General features: G+C 44.3%; 1 protein-coding gene across 1 annotated transcript; it reads left to right on the forward strand.

Annotated features, from left to right (window-relative positions):
- Positions 1 to 381: 381 nt before the first annotated feature.
- Positions 382 to 10,260, forward strand: LOC138110573 (serine/threonine-protein kinase PAK 3-like). Its single transcript, XM_069015638.1, has 9 exons — positions 382 to 1,982; positions 2,423 to 2,570; positions 3,493 to 3,556; positions 4,352 to 4,400; positions 5,289 to 5,401; positions 6,238 to 6,355; positions 7,054 to 7,467; positions 8,489 to 8,626; positions 9,732 to 10,260. The coding sequence occupies exons 1-9, from the start codon at positions 1,836 to 1,838 to the stop codon at positions 9,858 to 9,860; spliced, it is 1,320 nt and encodes a 439-aa protein (XP_068871739.1). The 5' UTR covers positions 382 to 1,835; the 3' UTR covers positions 9,861 to 10,260.
- The last annotated feature ends 581 nt before the right edge of the window (positions 10,261 to 10,841 follow it).

The raw sequence follows: 10,841 nt of genomic DNA on the forward strand, positions 1-10,841 counted from the left end.
TTATCTTCAGGACTGAGGGAAAACATCTTTTTTTTTTTCCCCATAATTAAAGGATTTCACTAATGACAATGTGTGCTACAATAGCCATGACCCCTTCATGAGGAAATAAAACTTCCCAACAGTGTAACTCCTGAACCCAGGAGCTGTTCCTGTGCTGTGTCAGAATAGAACTCGTGTGGCTAAGGGGGATTTTGGGAAAGCTTTTCTAGGGAAACATTTTCAGCAAGCTAAAGAGAACCAACATATGCAATTTATTAACAGAAAAACAAAAAAAAAAAAAACCAAAACAAACAAACAAAAAAAAGGAAAATAAAACTGCTTTAGCTCTTGGGCAGAGCAGAATCATTGACTATTAACAATTTGCATTTTCTTGACCGAGTTTCTATTTATTAGGGCTCTTTTACAAAAAAGAGACAGAAAACCGTAGAAAAAGATTAATCTGGTATTTTGTCCTGTTCTGCTGCTTACTGTGGAAAAGAACTGTTGTTCCTGGAGGGATGTTGTGAAAGAAAAATGCTCTCCTATTGGGGCTGACTTGTTCCATGGAGGATTCCCCACAAGAGGCAGTTTTCTAACAGCATCTGGTTCATCTTCTCTTGCCCACTGCAGATCAGATCACCCAGTTAAACAGAGGTGGATACAGGGCAGCCCATCCTTTGGTGAGTGGGAAAAGAACCTTTGACATTCCTAGAGTTTTAGAACTGTGGAGCAAGCTGTGAGCTTTGCCTGCTCCAAGTGTGCCAGCCTTAAAAAATGTCCATGTCTGGTTTTGCAGCAGCAGCAAAGGGATCTCTGGCTGTTTCCTCATTTTCTGTTCAAAGCTTTTCAACAGATGAAAGTCTGGTTTTGCAGGCAGAGGATTGCTGATTTTAGCCATGGTGGAATATCTCGTTCACAGCAGTTTTCAATACTGTCTAATTAGCCCACTTCAATTTAGTTTTAACAACTTAGAATCCCATTTCTATCAAGTTTCTTGATTTATCTTTAGTGCAGCTGGATATATAGCTGAATATAAATAAGGTTATAATTGATAATGGAACTCACTGGAACCACTGAAAGGAGGTTTTAAATAACTATCCATGCTAATAAATGTTGGGTTGCAATAGCAATCTTAGAGAGAGGAATGACATCCACGTTAATATTGACAAATTTATTAGGGTTAATATTAGTGCAATAAATAGCAAATGACTGAACAGGGCTTTCACCTTTTTTTTCAAGGGCTAGAGCAGCTTCATGCTGGGTTTGTGAGTACACAGCAGAGTGTGTGGATAATAAACTTAAAATCCTTTGAACATTCACACTTCAGATTTTCACTTGATGCCACTTTCCTTGTCTTTAATAAAACACACTTTTCAGAGGAAGCTTGAGGTTCACCAGAACAGAGTAAGAATTCCCAACAGCTCTGCCAGGGGTAGGGACACCTTGGCAGATGCTGGGGTGTTTGGCAGACACAGCAGTGCTGAGACAGTCAGGATGTCCCCACGTTACCAGCTCAGGTCTCTCTTTGCTGTGAGATGTCCCTCACTGGGATTTCTACGGGAGCCAAGGGATGACATTTTAAATAGAGCAAGAAGGTGTAGAATGGTGCCTTTGATTTGCTTCAGCTCTCTAAGTGGTCTCAGCTTTAGAGCAGTTGGGAAACAGCAAATTTGGGGCAACTTCATGCAATGCTCTGCCTCTGCTGTTTCAACCTCCCATAATTTATAGATATTTAAATTGTACTGTGACACGTCACAGGGAACTGAGGCTGTAGAAGCACGTGCATGTCTAGATCAGTTTCTGATGTTGAAGCAACTTGAAGTTGTGTGTAACTATCAAACCTCCCAAGTGCCAGAATGAAGACTCTCACTCATGTTACTGACTGTCCCCAGGCCACAATCCTGCCACCAGAACCTCTGCTGGCTCCTTCCCTTCCTGGAGAAGAGGATAAGGAGGAGGAGGTGGACAAGGAACCTGCAGCTGCAGAAGAAGAAATGGCATCAGTAAGTGCCAGCTTTGGTTACCATTGGTGCAATTCAGAGCTGCAAGTTTCTGGTCAGAGAGGAGCTGGAGATGCTGAGGGCTCAAGTCCTGCCATGACACAGTGCTTCACCCCAGCCACTGGCACCTGGAAAATTGGTTTTGAACTTCTCCTTTTAGTCATCAGTTTCCCTTGCAGGATACAGGAGAAACAGTCTCCTGGGTGTACCTGCCCCTCTGCACAGACTGTTTGAGAAAATCCATGAAAATGGAACATGAAACTGGCCGTGAACTTGTGTAAAACCAGCCTTTTGTTTTCTTTCATTCAGTTTGTGACGTGGACAGCAAAAAACAGTTTAAGAGCACCGGATGTGGCCAACAGCATCTTCCTGAGGGTTTGCACTTGAAATGTGAGCTCAGGGGATCCCTGCAAGCTCCCTTCCTGACATATTTCTCATCACAGATCCACACGAGCTCTCTGCTGGGAGATGCAGGAGCTGAAGAGAACACAATTCTCCTGCGTGACACCTTCAGCACAAGAGCTCGGAACGAACCCAGGGTCCGGCCGTGGGAGAAATCACAGCTCACAGAGGAAGTGCTGGAGCGACTGAGTACGTGTGGTGTGCCTCTTGTCTGGCAGAGAGCAGTGTGGGTGTGTGTCCCTCAGGTGTGCCCAAGGGACAGAGGAAGCAGGAGTTCTCTCAGGAGTTCCTGAGGGCAGCTCTGACTGGGTTTGGTTTCCCTGCGCTTCCATCTGTGCTAAAGGCAAAAGCAGAGATTGTTTCTGGTTCAGAAGAAGGTGCTTTGACCTAGTGAATGAACTACTGAACTTCTGGGTGCTGATGGCCAAAACAAGCAGAATATTTGGCTTCCTAAATTCTCTTTAGTCTCCTGGTAAGTCATTGGAGCAAAAATGCATCACAGCAATCTATTAGATTGAAGACAAGCAGTGTGGTTCTTCAAGTGGCACAGGCAAGGTCATCATCAGAACTCAGCCTGGTAATCAGTGATGAGGGTCTTGAATCTTAAAGCCCCATCATTACTGATTATACCATGAGATGCTGTTCTTTAAAATCATAAAGGCAATCTTTTGGAAACTGCTGAAAGTTGGGAAGATCCCCTCCTCTCCTGGCAACACTGTTCACCTGTTCTTAAAAATTAATCCCAGAACCCAAGGTACATTTAATCTTCAGAAGTATTAAACCTTTTGTTGAATCACACAAAGTCTTTATTCCCAAATAAAGGCTCTGTTGTCATGTTGTTCCAGCTCTCTTAAATGTTTGTAGAAATCAAACTCTTGCTTTGGTACCTGTTCTTTTCTGATTTCTGTCTCCTGTGGATATTTCTCCACGAGCTTGGTTTCCTGTCGGGGTAACTCTTCAGAGGGCTGTAGAAAATCAGGAAAATCTGTGGAGCCATTTGTGCTTTGGAGCTGCCTCTGTTGTTGTTGCTCACAAAGGGCTCACAGTGGGGCTGCATTTCAGATCTGCTGGAAGGTGGTGTCTCTGTTTGAAGTGATTTCGTTTCTTTCAGGGGCCATAGTGACCGAGGGGGACCCTGTGACGATATACACTGGATTTGTTAAAGTTGCCCGAGGGTAAGTCCAATCACAGTTACTTCTACAAAGCCACGGACCAGGCATTTTGCTGCTGTAATATCAAGTATGAAGCCAGGCAAGCTCCAAACATCATCAGCCACTGGGTTTAGATCCTCCCATCTCTCAGTACAGATCAGAATTAATAACTGTGGTCAGAAGGTGTTGTCAAAAAAAACCCTTGATGCTGGCAGTCTCTCACCTGCAGCACCCAAAAGATCTCCCATCCCTCAAACTTTTTTGCCTAAAAGAGCACCTTACCACCCCACAGCTGTCAGGTAACAGTTCTCAATAACATTTACTTCAAATATTTTGCTTAAAAACTATTTGGTAATCCAGATTATAACCACATAGTTTAGCAAATGAAACCAGAGATGAAATAATAAACTCTCACTCTGTCACACAAAACCCCACCCTGTGTAGTCTGCAGCATGCATTCCCTGGGGAAAAAAAATACACACACAAAAGAAGGAAAAAAACCCCAACACAACAAAGCAAAATGAAAAATAATTAAATATATTATTTTCCAGGTTTTGTAGGGACACCCTCCCCCTGCCCTTAGGTTTTGAAGATCTGTGCACCAGCTCTTTTTGTTCAAGTCGAGCCTCAGTTTTCTCCTGGACACCCTGCATGGCAGAGGGCTGCTGGGCTGCTGTGCAGCTGTGCAGCTTTTTGAAGAATAAATGAACCGAGGTGTTTTAAAACACTCCAGGCAGCACAGATCTCCTGTCTGGGCTGGCTTTCATTCCCAGCACCTAAACTGCTTCTCCTTTCTTCTCCTTCTGCTTTTGTTTCCAGGGGTTTCGGGACTGTTTACAAAGCCATCGACCCAACCACAGGAGACGTGGTGAGTCCCAGCACCCCCAAGGGCACGTTGTGCTGCTCTTCAAGGTTTCCCCTCTGCTGGGAGCTCTGCTGCACCTTTGGGTGGCCAGTTGAGCTTTCCTGCACAGGCTGCACCTCACAGACCAGTGTCAGCCTGCAAAACACATTTTGGACAGACTTTGTTTCTACTCAGTACTAGAAAAACACAAGAGGGGCAGTGGTATCCTACAGAGAAGGATATAATGAAGGCTTAAAATACTAGAGAATGGGTTATTTCTTTAGAAACCCAGAAAAGAATTGCAAATCTAAACTGTGGTAGAGAATTCTCATTGGAGTAGCAAAATCAAAGTTCAAGAAGTTAGAAAGTTCGGGATTGTTTTGTTGGTTTTTTGTGTGTGTGTAATTGTTATGATCTTTTAGGGTGGGATTTTATCCATCATGTACCGCACGTGTTTGCTTTGTTATGCAACCAAGACCAGCAGCAGCTGTTGAAATAATGGCCAAACCCCATAGAATTGCTAAAGGATTCCCAGCTGTTCTGATCTATTTTCACAGTCACAAAATCCTGCTTGCAAAACCTGTGTGAATAATAACAGAGGTGATAAACTGAGGCCATTGGGGAAGCATGTGGGTGCAGGGTGTTGTCAGAGATCTGTGGTTGATCGTTTAGGGACAATTTGTCCCGAGTTTACAAGGCAAAATATCTCTGGCAAATGTCCTCTAAGTAGCACCCAAGCAAGTGGAGAAATCAGCTCTTTCCTGTCGCTTCCTGTGCTCTGGTGTCTGATCACAAGGTCACGGGGCAGTTTGGCACAGCCCAGCCTCATCATTCCAAAACCACTCGCTCTGTGTTCATTGTGGTCCCCTGCAGCAGAACTTCTCGCGTCCATGGTCTCCAATTTCATTTTAGGTGGCTTTAAAGAAGATGCCTCTCTGCAAACGGAGCAGAAAGGACCTCGTTGTCAGTGAGATCCAGGTCATGAAGGAAAACAGGCACCCCAATATTGTCAATTATATAGACAGGTGTGTTCTGGTGTTATCATGGGAATGTTCACCCACACACTGCAAGCCAAAGGTTAAAAAACCCCTTTGGGCACTGGCAGAACATGGAGCTCTTTCTTATTTCTTTGTTATCTCCAGTGGATGGGAGGGGATGGTCTCCATTAATCTTTTCTGGCATATGTAGCTGGAAATGCCTTTTCAAAAACCTGGTCTTATTAAAACAACAGCCTGTCAGTTCATTACCTCTGTGTTGTTTTGGGGGTTGGTTTTTTCAAGTTGATTGTATTTTCTATGCCTTAATGACAAGTGCTGATAAACCATCATAGAAATTATCTCCCTTGGGTTGCTCCCACCATTTTCCATTGCTGTGGAAGCCAGAAAGACTAAATTCTCATTTGCAGAACCACATAATTTACCAGTTTTTGGATAGTTTTTCCTGTTTCTGACTGTATTTTATGCAATGTTTTCCAAATGGTTGGCCAACATCTGTCCTCAGTGGAGCACAGCCTCCTCCCATGGATAACTCTGGGATTTGTGTTGTCTTGTTCCTGGAGTGAATGGTGGAACTGATAAGATAATGAATCAGTTGATGGCAAGTGTCCTGGTTCCAGACTGATCTCTGCTGTTACTAAACTGCATTTTTCTCGTTTGCCATCTAAGGCATCTCCTTTTTCATGGATTTGCCTTTGTCATTTACACTGCACAGATTCCAAGTACTGCAAGGCCTACAAGGAATGTCTCCATTTTATTCTGCCTCCATTTACAAGTGACCTGGAAACAAAACTCCCCTGCAATCCTTTCCACAAAGTAATTTAGCTGTGCACATTCATCTCCATGCCTTTGTTTTCTTCTCTCAGCTACCTGGTTGATGAAGACCTGTGGCTCGTGATGGAATATGTGGATGGAAGCACTTTAACCAGCGTTCTTACCCGAATCTCTATGGAGGAAAGAATGATAGCTGCTATCAGCAGGGAGGTAAGGGACCCTGCTTGTGCTTCCAGTGGCTTGGACAAGGTGGGACAGGAGTAGCTGCATGTTGAGAGCTTTGTTTCAGTGCTGCTGTTATGATATGTAAAATAAAAGGGCATCTAAGTGAGCTGCCTGCCAGTACAGCTGCATTTCTTATACTCTTATTACACTCACACTACTGTCATACCCTCTTTCTTAATTTAACTTTATTTTATTTAACATTCTAAACTTTGCCTCTTTACACTGGAGCATGTCTGCAGTGCATTCTTTGCCTGTAAAAGCAAACATGCTGGTGGCAGAATTTTAAACTAACAGCAGATTAAAATAGAGCCTCGTTTCTCAAGCCCTCAGCTTAAAAGGAGAGCATTGCACCCCAACTGGTGTTTGCTTCTGAAAAGTGACTGATGTGCTGCTTCCAAGTCTGCTGTTGAGGCCAACATAAAACCTTTGTCATGCAGCCTCCCAGACAAAACCGATCCACTTCATAATGAAGGGAGAGGTGTTTTCCTTTTTGACAAACCCTCCTTTGTCACCTGGATGGAGAGAGCACAGCCACTGCAGCCATTCTGGCTGGGTTTGGAGGGGACAGTCTATATCAACAATTGGTGTTTCACCTAGAAATTCAATCTTTTAGAGCCATTTCCTTTTCTTATGTGATGAAATGAGGTTAATTAAGTTTTATCCTCATGGGCTTTTTGTCTCAGTGCCTCAAAGCCCTGGATTTCCTTCATTCAAAGAATGTGATCCACAGAGATGTCAAAAGTGACAATATTCTTCTCGGGATGGACGGATCTGTGAAACTGAGTAGGTATTCTTGGTCAGCACAGCATCCCCGTGTTCTCACACTTAGAGGGGGGAATTTCTTGTGCTTGGTTTCACAGTTGAAGCTGGTTTTGCCAGTATTTTTCTTTTCCTCCTCAGCTGGTTTTGGCCTGTGCGCTCAGCTGACCCCGGAGCGGCGCCCGCGGTGCACAGTGCTCGGCTCTCCTTACTGGCTAGCACCAGAAATTCTGGAAAGAAAGGAATATGACACCCAAGTGGACATTTGGGCACTTGGGATCATGGCCATTGAAATGCTGGAGGGAGAACCTCCATACTTTCAAGAAAGCCCTGTCCAGGTAAGGTGCAGCTATGTCAGACACCACTGTCTTGCCAGTCTGTGCCATGTTTCGTCTCCCATGAGCCAAAATCCCACTCCAATCAGCCTGAAATAGATCCACCAAGGCTCACTTCTAGAAATGTTCCTGCAGAACATCTCATCAGAGGAGAAGTGACACGTGCCAGTGCAAAAATGTGCCATTTTGGCCTCCAGCATTGCTTGAATTCCTCCTGCTCTGTTTGATCCCTTTCTGAGCTGTAGCTCTGAATGACAGCAGCAAGTTTCTCCAATTAGGAAATTATTATGGAAAAGGATTTCAAGTGTATCTGCAGGCCCAGAAGTCTTTTTCAACTCTGACCAGTGCCTTTCAGGGAGGGTCACTGGTTTTAGTAATGCCATAATTATCTACTACCCCCCCAAAAAAAAAAAAATTCTGCAAGTGTTTATTAGCAAAGCTACTTGTAGTAAACATAGTTTGGAGTTTTCAGTTTTTGATCCTAATTCCTTAAAATGAAATGATCAGGTCTTACACCAAATGAACAAGGAACAGTGGAGGAATGTATGCCAGGGTAAAATCTCATGACTATTAGCTGAAACCAAGTTAAATGCTGCACAGCTAATTCCTGAGGAAGAAAACAATTTTGAAGATTTCAGTCTTCCACTCTTTTAGAAAAAGTTTCTTTGCTTTTCTTGGAAGACCACTTTTGGATTGCCTTTGCCTTGTATAAGGCAGCAAACACTACTGAGAATAATTTCCAGATCCAAGAATATTCTGAGTTGGGAGGGACCCACGGGGATCAACCAAGTCCAACTCTAAAGTGAATGGTCCATCTGGGGATTGTTGTTATCAGCACCATGCTCTGACCAGCTGAGCTGCTCTCAGGGTCAGGAGGCTGAAAATTCCCTGCTTCCTGACCCTCCAGTGTTGATCAGGGCCCCTTGAGAAGCCTCAGGAGCTATCAGAAAGCCAGGAGGGGCCTGCAGGGGAGCTGTCACCTCAGGGATGGTGAGTGGCTGTCCCATGTTCCCTCTGTCCCCAGGCTCAGGACCTGATAGCCCAGAACAGGTACCCACCCCTGAGGATGCCCAGCGAGATGTCAGTTCTGTTCCACGCCTTCCTGCACTCCTGCCTGGACACCAACCCCAACATTCGCTGGACAGCCAGGGAGCTCCTGGAGGTAAAGGGCCAAAGGCTGCAGGGGAAATTCTCCTCAGCTCATCTCAGAGGCACCAGGTGCCCTCCTCTCCTGTTAATCCCCAGTCTTGGTGCTTTTCAAAGTAGAATCATAGAAGATTTTGGCTTGGAATGGACCTTTAAATGCCATCTGGTCCAACCTCCCTGCCATGAGTGGGAGTGGGGATATCTTCAACTCAGTCAGGTTGCTCAGAGCTCTATCTGACCTGACTTTGGATGTTTTCAAGTATCCACCACCTTTCTGGGCAACCTGTGCCAGTGTTTCACCACAGCATAGACAATTTCTTCCTTAGATTTAACCTGAATCTCTCCTCTTTTAGCTTAAAACCATTACCCTTTGTCCCTTTGCAACAGGCCCTACTAAAAATGGGTCCCCTTGAAGTTTTGAAAGGCTGCAATAAGGTATCCCTGGGACCTTCTCCAGGCTGAACCATCCCAGTTCTCTTGGCCTTTCCTCAGAGGAAAGTGTTCCATGCACCCTCTGATCATTTCTGTGCTGTACTTTGGGAGTGCATTCAGTTTTAGCTGGTGGCAAGAGAACTGCAGTAGAACGGTGCCAGGTACAGAGGCCCAAAATGGTGTTGGTAGAAGAGGAACCCAGTCCCAACCAAGCAGTCAGAGATTTGGCTGTTCTTGTCTTGGTGCTGAAAACCTGCACCTCAGTGTTCTTCAGAACAGCACAGGCCTGAATCCTACTGGGATCAACATTTCTTGGAGGTGCTGGAGTTCCCTGAGGAACAGCTCGCACTCATCTTTTCTGACAACTGAAGCAGCCCCTACCTTTAGAAAAAAGGAACCTAAGTGAGTCCTTTGAATTTCCTGAAATGAAAAAAGCCCTGAGACAGCAAGTGGCATTCCCAGAGTGCTGGCAGAGCAAAAATCCCAGCAAGATGAAGACACCTTGATAAATTGATTAATGGGACTAACGGGATTACTTGCCTCTGAATGTTAAGACTGAGGTGTCGATGGTCCCCTCAGTCCTATTTATGTGTATTTCTGGTAACCAGAGGAATCCTGCTTCATCTTGTGAGAAACTGAGTTTGGAAAGTAATGGTTCCTTTCTTTCTTTTTTTTTTCCCTTTGGGCAGCATCCATTTTTACAAACAGCAGTGAGTCTCTCCGTGCTGCCTGAAATGATCCATATAGCCAGGAAAGTCTGTGAAGCCATGGAAACACTTCATGGCAGCAGTACCAGCTCACAGAAAAATCAGGAATAAAATTTTCACTCCTGTGGGAGATTTGCTCCCTTCTCACCCAATGGTTACATTCATTTCTGAATTGCTGGTTGTGTCTTAAAGATGCAAAGTGCCATTTATGGGGGTTTTGGTGTGGTTTGGAAATGGGGAAGGGTCTCCTTCATTCATCCATCAACTCTAGAGCACACTGCCTCTGGAATGCAGCCCACGGGCTGGGTTTTTCCCACTTGTGGTACTTCTGGATGAGGAAGAAAGTGCAATTGCATTTCCAGCCAAAAATGGGTGAAGAGTAGGGCAGCCAAAACATCCTGTTGGATACAGGCAGCCAGCTGGGACTGTGGAGTGTTTGGAGAATTCCCTGTCCTCCCCCCACCTGGCAGAACACAATGACATGAAAGATAAAAATTATATAGAGATTACAGAGAAAGAAATGTAAATAACATAAATGGGGGGCATGCAAATGTCCATAGACACATAATGTACTGTAGAATTATTATATGTCTAGATCTGTCTAGACTATATATTATAATATATAGTATCAGATATATTTTTATAGGATTATAATGATATGTATAGTGTGTTATAGAGTTATGGACATACATGTACTTTGTACTTTATATTTGTACTTTGTACACATATATATGTGTATGTATACATATATAATATAGATATGTGGTATCCTCTGTAAACGAAACCCCGTTTTTATCCGGGTGTGTTGCACCCGGCCGCGCTCAGGTGTCGGTACCTGGCCATGGCCACACCTGTGTTGGTGGACACCGAGCGCCCTCTCGCGGCCTCTGCCGGCGCAGAAATCGCTAAAATTGTAAATTTTTGGTAAAATTTTATTTAGGTCACTTCGTATTGAAAAGTTACAAAAGGTTGCAATGAAACATTTTACACCCACTTCCACCTGTTTTCATTGTTGAGGGCTTGACGGTGGCTTGAGTGTGTACATAAATGCAGCACTCCCCCCATCCCAAAAAACCAACCCAAACATATCTT

This window comes from Aphelocoma coerulescens, chromosome 4A, assembly GCF_041296385.1.
Source record: "Aphelocoma coerulescens isolate FSJ_1873_10779 chromosome 4A, UR_Acoe_1.0, whole genome shotgun sequence".
NCBI classification, from domain to species: Eukaryota; Metazoa; Chordata; class Aves; order Passeriformes; family Corvidae; genus Aphelocoma; species Aphelocoma coerulescens.

Excerpts from the sequence above, each read along its gene's own strand:
- LOC138110573 (XM_069015638.1), top strand. The coding sequence starts at position 1,836 with ATGAAGACTCTCACTCATGTTACTGACTGTCCCCAGGCCACAATCCTG. Across the intron at positions 5,402-6,237 it reads ATTGTCAATTATATAGACAG|CTACCTGGTTGATGAAGACC; the intron begins GTGTGTTCTGGT and ends TTCTTCTCTCAG. Across the intron at positions 6,356-7,053 it reads TAGCTGCTATCAGCAGGGAG|TGCCTCAAAGCCCTGGATTT; the intron begins GTAAGGGACCCT and ends TTTTTGTCTCAG.